The 17,563-nt window shown below is 36.8% G+C and overlaps 1 protein-coding gene across 8 annotated transcripts in view; it reads right to left on the bottom strand.

The window, feature by feature from the left end:
- BBX (BBX high mobility group box domain containing) overlaps positions 1-17,563 on the bottom strand; it is a 352,656-nt gene that overhangs the window by 56,384 nt on the left and 278,709 nt on the right. For all 8 annotated transcript variants that reach the window (XM_056109091.1, XM_056109089.1, XM_056109088.1 and 5 more), the window contains 3 exons: positions 16,438-16,518; positions 10,926-11,000; positions 623-703 (listed from right to left, as the gene is read on the bottom strand). In XM_056109091.1, coding sequence (XP_055965066.1) covers positions 623-703; positions 10,926-11,000; positions 16,438-16,518 — 237 coding nt within the window. The remainder of the gene's footprint in view (positions 1-622; positions 704-10,925; positions 11,001-16,437; positions 16,519-17,563) is intronic.

Raw genomic sequence — 17,563 nt, forward strand, 5'->3', positions numbered from 1 at the left:
GTATATTACTTTTGAGTTCTTTACCACATGCACACACAGGCAGATTAAAATATCACCTACCTGGTTTAAAAGTACAGCCTCTTGGGGGTGAGTGAGGGTGCTGACAGTTACTAAGAAAAATGACCTAGACTAGCATTTCTCAGTCAGGGTCCATATGGTCCCCTATGGGTGCCAAGGACATTTTAAGGGAAGTCACTTGTGAAAATCACATAAATAGGGGGTCACAGTATGAGACTAGGAGACCAACTGGTAGGATGGGGGAGCTACGGGAGGAATACAAGGTTGGAAGAGAGTCATAGGAAAAAAACTTGAGAAACACTGGCCTAGACCTATTCTCTCGGGCTTAGGCAGGACTTATTTAAACAACTGGAGAAAGATGAAAAATGACCTTATTTTTAAATACTAACTGTGAAAAAGACCTCTGCAATCTCCCTGAATAACCTTTTCTAATGCTTGTTATGACTTCTTAGAAGCAAAATCCCTTTTTCCTAAATTAGGGGTTTACCCTTTCAATGTTGAAAAATTTTTTATATAGTATTTGTGGTCACAGGTGAAATGGCACAGTTTAAGAATACTGTCAGGATTAAATTTTCTTTTTCAACCCATATATTCTTAGACTTGCCTCTGCCAGTTGAAAAAGCGCAGACTTTCCACAGCGTTTTACAGGCTCGGCACCACCCAACTGTGAAGTGTTTGAAGAAATCTAGAATGAAAACAATTCATGCATGTTATATTAATTGTGAAGTCAGAACCTTTGCTTCCCACCCACTCACTTTCAGGAGCTTTCTTTGGATTATGAAAACAACATCACTCTAACACTTTTTAAATTATTTATATTTATGATGCCCCCTCCCCCAATAATGTGGTGGTTAGGGCTGTGTGCTAGGTGGGACTGATAGTTCAGGGTTTAAGGACCATAATTATTTAAATGTATTATGCTCGGTATTATAATCCTGAAAATGATTTTGTAAATAAGCCTAAAAATAACTATGGTTCTATGTTGTAGAACATAGGTATATGTAGAACATTACATGAATACACATTACTTGTCTGCAAATATAGCTTGTAGGCTTTAAAATGTAACCTTAAAACAATATATGCATTTCCATGCATTCTACACAAGTACTAGCTCATTGGGCTGGAGCGATAGCACAGCGGCAGGGCGTTTGCCTTGCACGCAGCCAACATGACAGACTCGAGTTCGATTCCTCCGCCCCTCTCGGAGAGCCCGGCAAGCTACCGGGAGTATCTCACCGGCACCGCAGAGCCTGGCAAGCTACCCGTGACGTATTCGATATGCCAAGCACAGTAACAACAAAGTCTCCAATGGAGACGTTACTGGGCCCCCTTGAGCAAAATCAATGAACAATGGGAGGACAGTGACAGTGACTAGCTCATTAAATAGCCGCAGATTAAAAAGGATTGTGTCATTCTGTATTCAGTAAAGCAACCAATTTTTTAAAAAGATTATATTTGTGATCTCTGTGGAAAGACAGTATCAAGTCAATCAACAATTTTTTTTTTTTGAGAATCCAATATAAATGTACTATTCAATGTGAAAGAGCTAAAAAAGCTATTAGCTTCATATAAAATAAATACTGGCCCGACATCTCACTCTAAGACAAAAAATAACATTCATTTAAAAGGATGAATGCACAATATTATTCATTGTAACACTTAGTACAATAGCTAAGATATGGAATAAACCTAGGTGTCCAAAGACAGATGAGTGGATTATGAAGATGCTGTATATATATACATGATGGAATATTATGCAGCTGAAAGGAAAAAATGAAACCATGTAATTTGCTGCAATGTGGCTGGAACTGGAAGATACCATGTAGAGTGAAGTACGCCAGAAAGAGTACAAAGTATGATCTCACTTATCTTTGGTATACAGAAGAACTGGATAAGGAAATGTAGTAGATTTAAACCGCTGCAACCACCCAACTTTAAAATGTGCCTATCAAGACGGCAGCTGGGGGTGGGGGTAGAGGGAGCACGAGGACACTGCTGGAGGGCAGTTGACAGTCACGATGGGATTGGTACTAGACTCAAACTATCAATAACTTTGTAAATCATAATTAAAAACACACACACACGCACATTGTTACTAGCTTTGAGAGTATCTTCTAAAATAGAGCTTCTAAACTTTTTCTACTAATGACACCTTTTGCCCAAGAAATACAACCTGGATGAGTGCTTCCAGAAATACGCTGGATTCATCAAACACTTGATTTTGAATTAATTTTTGGTTGTGCATTTAGAAACCTTCCACTGTTGCCAAATTTTTTGTGACTCTTATATTTAGTTATGTAATCCCAAATGGAGTCATGACTCAGTATAATAGAAGTCAGGTTTCTAAATATACTTGAGAATTCACGATCAAGACCACAATTTTAAACAAGTAGTACAATTAAGAATTATTGTTGTTGTTCATCAACATGTATTACATTGACTGCACACTCCTCAGCGAATGTAATTAAATGGCACCCAGGTGTTAATAACAATAAACAATATCTTTATTTCACTTTTTTAAATTAAAAAGAAAGATAGGAGGGGGTGAGGAAGATCATCCATGTGGTCCTCAGGAGACCCAGGGGACTGACTTGACCAGGCCCAGCAATTTTCAGGCAACCAGGCTGGTAATTTGTTGGGAGGACCTCAAAAAGTGGTACTGCTCTGGCCCTATGGTTCTGGAGAATGGGTCGCTCTGTTTGGGGCTCCTAGGGTTGTGACTGGAGATGCACAATGAACCAGGTAGTGCTGGGTGCATGCTAAGCACGAGATATATGCTTCCTCTGATGCTAAAACATAGACAGTAAGGTTCTTTTCAAAGTAATATTTTCCTGAAGAAGTTCTGCTATCAATAGAATAGCTAGTTAGGATTTAAATTACTCACATTCTTCATGATTCTGAACATGAAGGGTTTTGGCTGAGGTCAGAGAGATAGTACAGTGAGCAGGGTGCTTGCCTTGCATGTGGGTTTGATCCCAAGCACCACACATCCCCCGACTCCTTCTAGAAGTAATTCCTCAGGACCAGGAATATGCCCTAAGCACAGCCAGGTGTGCCCCCCTCAAAGGTTTTCAGTTCAGTTTTAGAGGCAATTCTGCCTTGCAACTATCCTCGTGGAGGAGAGACCTCTTAAAGGAGAGACCACCCCTCACTCTTTGTCTCCTAGGGGATTCTACAGCAATATTAGTTCCCAAGAGACTAGGGGGCTCACTGCCAGAGGACAGTCCTCAGAATATCTGCTGAATAAAAGGTCCTTGGAGAAGGGAGTATTTAATAAGCTAGAGGGTTATTAAGAAAGTTACAAAGAGTGAATTTTGGCATTACTATTGTTAACAGAGTTTTTTTGTTATATTCATCCCAATCATTTGCTTTTTCTATAGAAATAAATCAGCTTATGGGGCTCAATCTTTATGAAGCTTAAATATTTTCCTCTAGCTAAATTTTCTGTGATAAATGCCACTTTTACTTTGTCTAGACAAAGTTGAATTCAATTACTCACTTTATCACTAGACTAAAAGAAACAAACACATTAATATAATTACCGACTCAGTGACTTTAAGGAATGAAATACTGAACATAAAAGCAAGTCCACTGAGCCAAGGACATAAAATAGAAAGGAAATGGCTTTTGTGTCAGATAGACCTGTCTTCATTACTTTTTGCTGTGTGGATTTAAGCAAATAAGACTTTGAGCCTCATTGACCTCATCTTCAAAACAGAAATAATAATACCTGTCTGTTATGACTACTGTGAAGATTAGATTTCATGTTATTAAAGAATGTGGCACACCGGTGTGTTCATATTATGCTCTCAATACTGGTGTACTTATTAGTAATAAGGATTTATCATTAGTAATAAACATAAACTTTTAGTACAATTCCAAAATCAGTTACATACTAAAATTTAAATGAGATTAAAAATTGCATTGTCAGTGTATAATTACTAACTTTAATAATCAGTAGAATGGTAAATTTGTGCATAATCATGGTAACCTTCAAGAACTGCTGAAGAACAGTAAATCTAGTGGCACTGCACTAAGATACAGGTATTTCAAGTTCCTCCACTGGCTCCCTCTGCTGTCAGTTTTGTTGCTGCAGGTTTATGCTCATTGATGGTTTGGTGACTGCCTCATGCAGTGAAAGGCACACCAAGAAGTTCAGTGAAAAACTAGTGGGTGTTCTGTATGCATTACCTGCTATCTGAGTGAAGTTCACAGCTGTCTGAGTCAAAATTTTAAAATGTTTATTTTGCCATTCAAAAATTATCACCTATATTTAGTCCTATCCTTGCTGCCTGTGGGAATATTTTTATCTTTTCTAAGGAAAGGGCAGAGTATACTAAATACTCATGAATGCTGGAAGTCCAGTTTCCAGAAGAGTGCAAGTGTGTGTGTGTGTGTGTGTGTGTGTGTGTGTGTGTGTGTGTTAGGAGAGGCTTGTAGGCTTGTGAGGGGAGATAATCACCTTATAATCTCACATTTTCAGAATCTCCTAATAAATTTTCATGGAATGACAGTATATATATATATATAAACATGCATGTATGAACATATATATATTTAAAAATACCTTTTTGGATTCCTAATTTGTTAAAGAGGGGCAAAATCTATGTATGCTAATGTCATAGACTCATGACTTAGTTGATCTCTTGAGTATTTTCTCTCAGAATTTTGCCTTTGGGCTTTTTCTTCTATTTACACATTTTCAGCCAAGCGGCACAAATGCTGGCCGACTTTGACCGTGAGTGTGGAAAGGTAGGACTACAGCTGAATCTTACGAAGACAATGTTTATGAGAAACAGCCTTGTTCCTGACGCCCCATTCGCTCTCAATGGAACGACCATCTCCGAATGCAACAGCTATGTGTACCTAGGTTGAGAGGTCAACATGACAAATGACCTGGCACCCGAGCTGCGCAGGAGGAAGAGAGCGGCTTGGAACGCCTTCAAGAACGTCGAAGAAATAGCTAAGAGGACGAAGAACCTCCGGCTCCGGGCACATCTCTTTGATTCCACTGTTCTTCCTGCACTAACATATGCCTCAGAGACCGGGGCCCTACACAAACAAGATGAGAACACCATTCAGGTCTCCCAAAGAAGAATAGAAAGAGCTATGCTTGGAATATCACGTTTCACTCAAATGAGAGAACGAATCCGGAGTTCTGACATCCGTCGACGATCAAGGATCAGGGACGCTGTCTCATTTGCCAAGGTGTCGAAAATCAGATGGGCTGGTCACGTAATGAGATTTAAAGATGACCGTTGGACTAGAGCTGTTACTGATTGGATTCCACGGGATGTCAAGAGACCGCGTGGCCGCCCACCTACCAGATGGTCAGACTTCTTCGTCAAGATCATGAACGATCGGTTTGAGGCCCTTCATGTTCCCGGAGCGAAGAGATGCCATTGGGCTACACTAGCACGCGACGGGGACAAATGGAGACGTTACTGGCGCCCGCTCGAGCAAATCGACGACTAACGGGAAGTTAAGTGATTAAGTGATTAATCAATTTGCTTTATGGCTGAGATGATAAGCTTAGTTTACATATGCTGATGTTATACCATGTTTGTTCCTCCCATTTCTAAGATGGTACCTATCAATCTGTGTCTGAATAAGACTTTAAGGTGATCTGATGTATTTTAAGTTTTGAGAACCTCTGTCATAAAATAATTAGAGCAGGAATTTTAAGAGGTTCTGTATTTTACAAAGATGATGGGTGTTTTATGAAACAATTAGAACAGCTTTAGGAAGATGATTACAGTAATTATAGCCTATTCTATTTATAGGGCAACATATATGTCTATGGGAGATTAGCGTAGCACTGTCCTCCCATTGTTCATCGATTTGTTTGAGTGGGCCCAGTAACGTCTCCATCGTGAGACTTGTTACTGTGTTTGGCATATTGAATACGCCACAGGGAATTCGCCAGACTTTGCCGTGCGAGCGAGATACTCTCGGTAGCTTGCCAGGCTCTCCAAGAGGGGCGGAGGAATTGAACCTGGCTCAGCCAGGCCAGCTGCCTGTAAGGCAAACACCCTACCGCTGTGCTCCAGCCCGATTAGCGTATACAATATTAATGCTCTAAGGGGCATACGCATCTTGGCATTATATGAGCTCTGGGACAGTACATGCTATGTTACACTCCTCTGTAGGGTGCGCTAGTAAGCAGTATCACAGGGTGTCTATAGCTATTATTTTCAACAAATTGGATGATGCTTGAGACACTGGAGAAGTCCCACGAAGTTTTTATCATGGTTATACTGTACACATATGATAAACAAGGTAGCTACATGTGTTAAAGGTGCTAACAAAAAGTGTACCCCTGAATGTTAAAACACAAATTTTAGAGCTTCGTCAGTTACAGCTGGAGCACAGCAAGAAAATAAGTAGCAAAGATCAAAAACAAATTAGCTAATCTTGGAAATCTTTTGTAATTATGCAGGGTAATACAAGCATTGTAGTTTGGGAGAAAATTATCAATAATTACTGAATGAATGAAGTGAACAAATGAATAAAATGAGATGATTGGTTTTCTGTACCTTAAAACAAGTATTAATGCTTTCAATAAAACATATAATACTTCACACTGATTAGTCACCTTCCACAATATGGTGTTTTTATCAAGTATAATATCTTTTTACAGACTAAGAATCCATCATAAAAAAAAAGAATTCCATCATAGAAATGAATACTTTAAATGTACTTACTGCTTATATCCAACTGTGACAATACTTATAAATCAGGTGAGATTATGCTATTATTTATACTGGCAAAGTAAATACCTTCTGAAGAAAGTTTTAATGTCTATTTGTCCAAATCATGCAGATTGACTCTCTGTCTTCAAAGTAAATATGCAATTTTTCAATGCAAAGATAAACTGTAGGTTTAAGAGTTAGCCACAGAGCAGTGAAGAGGCTATCAAGACTGGTCGTGGCTTTCAGACTTACTAAATAATGGAAGACTAGAGCTCCTTCTGGCATTACAGTTGGTCATTAGTCTCCAATAAACAAGATCTAAAAAGTGACAGATGAGTCACCTCTACCTGTAAACAACAAAAGATGCAGATAGGAAATTCATTCTGACTAACCTAATGAATCAGAGCCTGGAAACAGTGATGGCTCTTCAAGCTGAATTGAGATGAGTTATGAGCACCCATGAGGGAGACAGGCTGAAGGAAAGGGAGGGAGCATGTGTAGCACCCTATATTCCTTTCAACATATTGTAAGGGCAATAGATATTTTTCCTTTAAATGCAGACATTCATGAAGGATGTAACAAAATGTTCTTTCATTCAGTTTCATGGTTGCATATGGGTTTGCTGTAGACAGGTTTTAAACTATCTGTTGCAGTTAAGAAGGGAAAACATTCTCTTGACTTGAAAGGCAGAAACCCAGTACTCAATGTAAATGAACAATACTTTCAACTTAAAGAATTTCCCATGGCAAATTGACTTTGTTTTCTTATTTTAAAAGTGTGTTCCTAGGAAATTATATGATAAATGATTCATTTCTAAGAGATGCTCTAGTTTAATGTCTTCTGGGCATTATAAATGTCTGCAAATAAAATGAGCAGGAATGGTCTCTAAGAATTTTGAAATCCTGATAACAAAATATTAAAAAGGTAGACATTTTTAAAGAATACATTTTTGCCTAAGTTATATAAACAACTAAATTTCTCTGAATAGTACATAACAGGACTAAGCATTCATTGGAAAAGAGATGGGAATATAAAATGAATGATTGGGTGAAATCTATTATACACCCATTACTCTCTTACATTGCTCTTCGCCCGTAAGGTCACCGAGACACTAGAAAGTGCCTTAAATAATGACTTAACTGTGGTGGCCCTGAGCATTACTTTGTTTGGCCCCATAACAATAACAACAAAAATAATGATGACTCAGTAACTTGAAGGAAATTTTAAACTGGAGAAGTCGTCTCAAGAAGTGTGGTTCCTTAATAGGAAGTTGATTAGAAATATGAATTCTCAAAACTCCACTCTTTACACTTAATAACTAACTCTGGGGGAGGGTCCAGCAATCTGTGTCTGGATAAGACTTCAAGGTGATCTGACATATTTTAAATTTGAGAACCTCTCTGTAATAGTATAATGAAAGCAGAAATTTTAAACAATTTTGTGTTTTCTCAAAGCTGATGAGTGCCTTATGGAGTAATTAAAATGGTGTTAGGGATATTATCACAGTAATAATTACAGCCTATTCCATTTATAGTGCAACATATATGTTCATAGAAGATTACTGCCATCAATCAATAGTCCTTCATGTTAGTTATTGTTAGTTTTGAAGTAGCCTTGCCTATAACACTGATAAAAATAGTAAGATCATAATCTGGAAGATACAAAAATTTTGAGTTCTCTTAGGTGAGCTGAGAAAAGCTACTAGAGATATATAATTAAATATATAATATATATCTCTTTATAAAACTGGGGACTTAATCACCCACAATGTTTATAATAAAGTAGCCAGATATATCATCACTTCATTTTCTTAGGAACTAAAAGAACTCATCAATCTATGCAAAATATACCCAGCTAAATAACATACTGAGTTGGGAGGGGAAATTAATTTGTAACTCTAGGGAAAATATATTTATTTTGTTTTTTCCATCATGTGTGTTTTCCTATTAAAATACCCTGAAATAACTCTAAAGGTTTTAATTAATTTATTTTAAGCTTCTCAATGTTAAGTTTTAGTCAGGAACCAAAACATGAGAAAAAAAATGTGAGTAGAAGGGTGACCTCTGGAAACATCTTCTGATACCATATCCCAATGTAAGATTTATTTTTTCCCCCTAGTGGGGAAACACTTTTTTCTGCGTTGGAAAGTGAGAGTACTCAGCAGTAAGGATAAAGTACTTTGTTTAAGAGAGGCACAGGATTTTGTTTCTCAAAAATCACAGGACACTGGCTGCTATACCATCAAACCTAGTTTCTCAGAACTACCCTGGGATTCTGGAACCTTATACACCTTATAACAGTGTCACTTATATAGCAAACCTTTCTCAGTTGTTATTAAGTGTAAGAAAAACTGGCTGATATATTCCATACTGACATTTTAAATTAAGCCAAATATTCTTAGTAGTTAATGCATATATAAATATCAGCTGTGTCAAAGATGAACCCCCAATCTCTTTAATATCATGCTACAGAGTGTAGAATTTAATCAGAAAAGAATAGACGGCAAATAAATTGATTTGAAAGAAATGTCTAAAAAGTATATGAGACTGATTTAGTTACCAATATTAAAAACTATTTTTAGTCACCTTGCCAATATTCTTTTGAACTCTTGAAAAAATTATACGTATCAATAAAATGAATATTAGTAATGAGAGGAAAGCAAAGAAGCATTAAACAACATTGTTTCCTCAGTGAAAATAGCAGCCTGTTTATCATAATGAAAAATTATAATAAAATCTTTAATTTATTCAGATTCATCAAGCAAATTGTTCTTCATGAAATGATAATATTATATGACAGTTTTGCTACTGGTTTTACAAAATAGCCCTCAACAACTAAACACTGTGGCGGAGAAGCCTAACAGCGAATCAGGTCAACTGATGGTAGAAAGTCATAGAGGTTGACAGAGTGTCCCAAGAGAAGCAGCAATTTTTAAATGTAAGTACTAAAAGTATTTTTTTTCTCATTTTCAAGTAAAACGCTTCATTTTCCTCCTGCCAAAGGGATATGATTTTATTTATGCAAAACTCTTTAGTCAAATGAATCAAAGTAATTCAATACATTAATATTAAACAGAATAGTCCTGCTTATCATTTTTTCTCAACCCTATAAAAATTGCTTAGGTTAGGATATGCATTTTGGCTGAAATTAATTAAAAATAAAAAAGAGGAAAGGGGAAAAGGCAAAAATAATACAGCATATATTTTTTAGGAATTACGTACATTTTATACATGATTTTTAGGTTTTTCAATAAACCTACAGTTGAAGCAAGGGTTATTTTGGTAAAAACTGAGCATATCAGATTTGACTCCTTGTTCTAACAACCAAGAAAATGCTTTCTAGTGTGTACTCTTCTTTCACTGGCTGACAAACCAAAGAAAGCTGAGATCTAGTAAGAGTTTAGCCTAGAGTTAAATACAAATAAAAATACAAATAAAAATAAAACAACATCACATGGAAAGCTAAGAATAGATTTAATAGGTCATATTCACCACTGCACTTGCTGCTATATGGAGTTATTCATGAATAAGAGCACCAAATTTCACTATTGGAAAAAACTTAACAAATTGGAATTTCATGGCCTTCATGTTGACAGCAATTTTTTCCAAGCTTTTAAAATAAATTTAAAACAAGGTAAAACAAAGTGAATTAAGGTGAAATGTCTATTCTGAACAAAACCTTTAATGCCTATAAAATGAAATAAAATTTGGAACTGATCTGACTATAATCTCAGCAAAAGTGGAGAAAAGCATCAAGTATTCTATTATGTGTATTATGTTGGTAAATGGGCTGGAGCAATAGTACAGCAGATAGGGTGTTTGCCTTGCAAGCAGCCAACATGGCCGACCCAAGTTTGATTCCTCTGCCCCTCTAGGAGAGCCCGGCAAGCTACCGAGAGTATCTCACCCGCTCGAGAAAATCAATGAACAACGGGAGGTCAGTGACAGTGATGTTGGTAAATGCAAAAGGGATGTCTAAAGTTCAAGATGATAAACTCCATTCCAATATTTCCTGAGTTGTCTGATCTCAAAAAGCATTTTTAATGCTTTATTCCCATATGGATATAAAATTTAGTTATTTTATTTAAAACTATACTATAGCTTTTTAATGTATATGTTATCTATATACTTACATATAGTTTATCACCAAAGAAAGCAAAAATAAAATTTAAATGCCCCCCTCCCCCAAAAAAGCACTTTTAAGAAGAAAGCATACCTCTGCAAACTGAAACAAGGCTGATGCCTGACACTGTTTTGAAGGAGCATCAGGGTGGGATGTACTTGAAGATATCTGAAAGAAAACAAGAAACTTTTAATGGACAAGGACATTTTCTGATATCAGACTAAGAGATTCTGCCATATATTTCTACTGTAGACACTGATAAAGATTAAAATATGAGTCATCATCCTTAATCCCTTTTTGAACAACAGTATAAATGATAAAGGAAGACAAAAGCCATGTTTCTAAAAACAGATGATTGGAAAGGACAAAAAGCCTGAGTTTGGCTCATTTGTCATATCTCTAGTAAGGATATATCAGGTATGTATCAAATAGCAGTTTGCAGAGACGTGTTTGAAAAACGAATTTCCTTATTAAAATTAAAAAGCCGAATGCTTTTATAAAGCTTATTTTATTTAATAAGTAAAATCAGTCATTCTGCCCCCACACTGTTCTGTTTTGAGGCAGTTGTGTAACCATGCTGGAGAAGCATGTGGATGTGGGTCAAGGTATCTGGGATTGAATCTAAGCTCTGCTGCTCACCAGCTACCTGATATTGGGCACTGAAGCTAATCATTCTGCGAGTTATTTTTCTCAAATGTAAACTGACAATGACGATAATAATCCCCAGAGACTATAAAACCCAGTCCCAGAAGAGAACAGCGCAGAGTCTCCTGACCCCACGTCTGGCTGTCCTCGCCGGGGTCCCTTGGAGGGGAGCGGGTTGAGTTTTCCTCCCCACCCTGACCAGGGCTCCGGCAGGCGAAGACCTCCAGAACCAGCCACCACCATGTTGAGACCACTCTCCACAAGCATGAAGGTACCAGCAGAGGAACAAAGGCATGCGGGTCCCGGGGCTGAGATTTCCAAGCCTGCTTGGATTGGGGCTGAGCATCCTCCACCCAGATCCTCCAAATTCCAGTAGGCAGGGGTCACACCCAACAACTGGCCCCCTGGTGCCGTGTAATCACATCAGTGGCCAAGACCCAGAGACTATAAAACCCAGCTCCCGGAAGCGACATCTTATTATCTCACTCTTACTTTGGACAAACTGGCAGGGTACCAAATGTAACCTGCCCACACGGCAGAGTCTGGCAAACTCCCCGCCCCGTACCCAATATGCCATATACTAGTAACAATGATGGCTCTCATTCTCCTAACCCTGAAAAGCCTTGATTATGGCACTTTTTAAAAAATTCTCTGGGCTAGGATGAATGAGACGTTACTGGGGACTGCTCGAGGCAATCGACGAACAACAGGATGGTCGTGATTGTCGTGATCGTGATAATAATCCCCACTTTACAGGATTATTGTGAAAAGAAAATAAGTCATAGAACATACTCCCTGGTGTGTAAGATGACAATAAACTGTTCACTGACTATGAACAGTATTTCTTCATAATACCATGAGCTTTCCACACTATACACACTTTAGGAATTGGATAGTTGGGAGAGGACCTGGCACACCATCCTTGGTTTAACTAGGTGGTCTTTTGTTTGCAATTGGCAATCACAGTAGCCTTTAAAAGTTTTCTCTGAAGACCACGTGAAATTACCTTATGATGTTTTGAAAGCAAGGACAGCTATTAATTTTGGCTCCCAAGTGAGTGAAACTTTTATCCATTGACACAATAGGATGATATGAGTCATAAGAAGAGAAAGTCTGGGTATTATTGATTTAGCACACTCCCAATCCCATAACTTTTTTCTTTGTTAACTATAAACTCACCAACTCCATCAAGTAGTACTTTCCAAAAAATATATGCACCTTAATCATAATTCTAATCACAGAAATTAGTTTTTACTCATTTTAATTAAATTCAGTCAGTTAGAAAAAAAATGAAGTCAGCTGGTGAGAGAGTATCCAAGTGATGCTTAGGGATGAAAAAGAGAAGGAAGACCGATGGAAGTGACCTTATGCACTGCTTAAACAATATGAAAATTTTAAATTATACAGTATATTTAAAAACAGAATTTGTAGCATTTTTAGAATAAACACTACTAAAAAGAACGTATTTTCTAGATCCAACTTAACAAATTAGATATAAATAAACCACATGGATGAGAAAAATTCATGTGATCTGAAGACATTGAGAATTATGTAAAAGTCTTTTTGATCAAACAACTAAACCTATTCAATAGACCACCATGTGAAAATTGATAGACTATAAACTTTCCTGAACTCCTGGAAATTATAAACTTTGTATGGTCTTATTTCAGATATTGCTTTTCATTCTTACCAATCCTCTATGAAAGTTAGAGAAAACAAGGTTGGCAATATCCATCTGATAAGGGGTCAGTAGTCAAGATATATGAAGAACTGATAGATCTTTACAAGGAAAATACAATCCCATCCAAAAATGGTGAGAAGAAATGAACAGAAACTTTATCAAAGAAGAAATACAAATGGCCAAAAGGTACACAAAAATATTCTACATTATTTTAATAATCTGGGAGACACAAATCAAAACAATAATGAAATATCATCTCATACCACAGAGATTGGCACACATAAAAATAATAAGAAAAAACAATGCTGGCATGGATGCAAGGAGAAAGGGACTCTCTTTCATTGTTGGTGGGAATGCTGTCTGTTCCAGTCTTTTTGGAAAACAATATGACCAGTCCTTAAAAGACTAGAAATTGAGCTTCCATATGACCCAGCAGATGTACTTTTGGGAATATAGCTTGGAGGCCCAGAACCAACAGCAAAAATGACATCTGTACTACTATGTTCATTGCAGCACTCTTCATAATAGCCAGAATCTGGAAACAACCAGGTGTCCAAGAGGAGACAACTGAATAAAGAAACTATGATACATCTACACAATGAAATACTATGTAGCCACCAGAGAAAACATATCATGAACTTTTTTTATAAATGGATGGATACGGAGAGTATCATGCTAAATGAAATGAGTCAAAAGAAGAGAGACAGACATAGAATGATTGCACTCAACTGTGAGAAATGAAAAAGCATAATATGAAACTAACACCTATGGATATTACTGAATAACAAGGGATAGGAGGACTAGTCCACGGATGGAAGCCTGCCACAATGGGGGAGGGAAGGGCAGTTAGGATAGAGAAGGAACAGGTATGACAGTAATAGTTGGAAATAATCGCTCTGGACAAAAACTGAGTGTTGGTAGTAGGTAAAGTGACATACATCATAACTTCTCAGTACCTATATTGCAAACCACAATGCCGAGAGAGAGAGAGAAAGAAAGAGAGAGAGACAGAGAGAGAGAAAGAGAGAGAGGCAGACAGACAGACAGAGACAGAGAGAGAGAACAGAAAAGTGCTTGCCATAGAGGCAGGCTGGGGCGGGGAGGGGAAGCAGGCAGGTGGGGAGGGTGACTGGGGACATGGTGGTGGAAAATGTACACTGGTAAAGAGATTGGTAGTGGAACAATGTATGACTGACACCCAGTCATGAACCTTGTGACCATAAATGTTATGGTGATTAAAAAAAAAGGAAAATGGGGTCAGGAACATAGCTGTAAGTACAGTACATGCCTTACACATGTGAGGGCTTGTGTTTGATTCTTAAGAAAAAAGAAAAACAAGTGTGTGTGTGTGTGTGTGTGTGTGAATACACACAGAGAGTTATAGAAAACAAGATATTGTTGTAAGAAGAAATGTATTTCTTTGAAATTAAGAATTCTTCAAGGATAAAATGAAGTAAAGTGAAGTAAAATAAAATGATGATTTAAGCCATGGAGATTTTTTTGAAAAGTACTCCAAACCCTCTAGACAAAAGGAAGTTTTTATAAATAATATTGGAACAAAGTTGATATTCATCTAGTCACATGAATAAGGAGCTCCTGAATAAATATTAGAGTAAGGATCCATAAGATATAAAAGTCATAGTCTTTAAGTCTTAAATTATTATTATTTTCTAATTTTTTGTATTTGAGTCACACTGGTGGTGGCTTAGTGCTCAGTCCTTTACTCTTGGCTCTGTACTCAGCAATCATTCCTGGAAGTGCTTGGATACCCAAATGGGGTCCTGGGGCTGGAAGTCGCGTTGGTTGGTCTTGTGCAAGGCAAGCACCTTACTTATTAGACTATTAGAATTTTACTTTTGTTATAGAATTTCATGTAACATTTATAGATTTCTTTGAAACTTTGTAGGTTTATGGAATAGGTTGAGCATCTTCGCTTTCAATGTCAAAACCAACATAATTTCATATGTCTGTAAGCACTGCTAAATGAAATACAGAGTGAATCCTCAATACAGTTAATTCCTGATGACATAATAAAGCAAAGGGAATTTATGATACATTTTACAAACAGCAAAGAAAACAGTAAGTATTGTGTTAAAATATCTATTAATATAGTAAAGATTTCAGGTATATTTTAAGCAATGTTTTAAAAAGGAAAGGTCTAGTGAGTCAGAAATGATACAGTGGGTATTTGCCTTCCATGCAGTCAGTCCCAGTTTGATACCTGTCACCTTGTATGGCGCCTGAGCCCTGCCAGAAATAAGCCCTAAGCACAGAGCCAAGAGTAAACCTTGAGCACAGCGGAATGTGGCCCAACTGCCCATCTAAGTCCTGTTCCCCCCAAAAGGGGAACATGGTTTAACATGACAGTGTGAAAAATAAGCTTGCTAATGAAATGTTGAGAGCCATTATGAAAGGATACTTGAGGAGGGGAAAAATATCAAACTGAAAATATGTTCTTGTACAAAAGTATGACACAATGAGCAAAAGTGAGGAAGGACCATGCAAGAGAAGGTCTAGAGAAAGCCAATTCAAGTAATCATTGAAAAACCCTAGTTTGTTTTCATTTATTAACAGCCAGAAGCTCAATTCTCTATATTTATAGATCATGGTATTTTAGTAAAATTTTTGTTAATTTAGTAGTACAAGTTGCTGTACAAAATTGCTAAGAAATGCCGGTTTAAAATTTAGGAAAAAGTCAATCAGTAGTGACTCTGTATGTAGAATTTTAGGGTAAAATGAGATTTTGGAGAATCAGTATTAACCTTTAGATTTGATATCAAGGATGAGACACTTTTCTGAACCAAGATTTTGAACCTAGCTTATCTGAATTAAGCTGAACGTGTCTGACACAAAACAATATTTTTTTCGTGTCAAAACAAAGAAAGCATGTGAGAATTTTGACTAAGAAAAGGGGACAATAAAATATGAAATACACAGCCAATAACCATAGTTGATTCTACACCTTTAGATTTAACACTGGATAAATTAGCACCTGATAAATGACTAACAAAATAATTTGCTTTCTCTTCTTAAGCATATTATTTGTAAATAAAAATTAGTGATGAAGTTTAACTATAATAATATTTACTAGCTATTACTAACAGTCTTCTATAAACATAAATTTAGTTACTTTTTAATTGAGACTCCAAGCTCTAAAATACATTTCATTTTCCCACTTATGATTACTTTAGCTAAGCAGACTCCTTCATGACACTAAGATACTCATCTCCAAACACAAGCTTTCTTCACAATTTCCTCATCAAATACAAAGGATATTACCTCGGCAAACTGAAATAATGGTGACTTCTGACGCATTTCAGGTGATTCTGAAATATCAGGCCTACAAGTGCCAGAGGGTATCTGAAACAAAAAAGATGGTACAGAGATCAGGAAAGTAGTTTCTGGTATTTCACGGAAATACAACCTAATGAGTTCCTATTTGTAGAAACAAAAATTTTGATTTACCTAATGTGAGACAATATTGTGATAAAAGAATAGTTACTATTCTGCAAAGTTTTATGTAAAAGGCTATTCGGTTTCTAAATAATGCCATAAATATCAGTGGACAGGCATAGCACTTTACAAAAGTTAACATTCACCTAAGAGAAATTTTCATAAAGAGGCCCTTTTTTGATCTCTTGCTTTTTGACACAAAAGTCAGAGAACATTAACATCTTCAATGCTGTTTCCCCAAGATTTCATATCACCTGTCTACATGAAAACACAAACGAAAATTGACAATATGTATCTTTGTGGCAAACCCAAACTCATGTCAAATTTTTATTTTAGGTTTTCAAGTGTTTATACAGAAGCCTCCAAATTTTAAAATGTAAAAATTTCCAGAAGAAATTTTATTTATTTGTTTTTTTTTTTGGCTTGGAGCCACTCTGGCAGTACTCAGGAATCACTCCTGGTAAGACTCAAATGGCCATGTGGGTGACAGATAACTGACCCTGGGTCAGTTTCATGCAAGTCAAACGCTCGGTCCACTGTACTATCTCTCCAGCTTCTTGAATAAATTATTTTCTAATTATTATGGACTATTGCCAGACACAGTAACAACAAAGTCTCCAATGGAGACATTACTGGGCCCGCTCGAGCAAATCGATGATCAACGGGAGGGCCTTTACTTTACTTTACTATTATGCACTATATATTCTGAATTATACACATTACTATATATAACACAGGCTACTCTACAACATGTATTATAACTTACTTCTTTTACCCTGCTATCTTTATTATTAATAGCAAAAAAAATAGCACTGCTGAATTAAAAGAAAATCAGATTTCTGTTCTCAGGGTTCAGAGTTCCTCTTCTACCTCAATGATAACATTGACTCATCTTTGTATTTGGGTGACACAATCACTTAGTCAACTGTAGTACTTAAAAAGTCTTAGATGC

The sequence above is a fragment of the Sorex fumeus genome, unplaced genomic scaffold (assembly GCF_029834395.1).
Source record: "Sorex fumeus unplaced genomic scaffold, SorFum_2.1 ptg000265l, whole genome shotgun sequence".
In the NCBI taxonomy this organism is placed as follows: Eukaryota; Metazoa; Chordata; class Mammalia; order Eulipotyphla; family Soricidae; genus Sorex; species Sorex fumeus.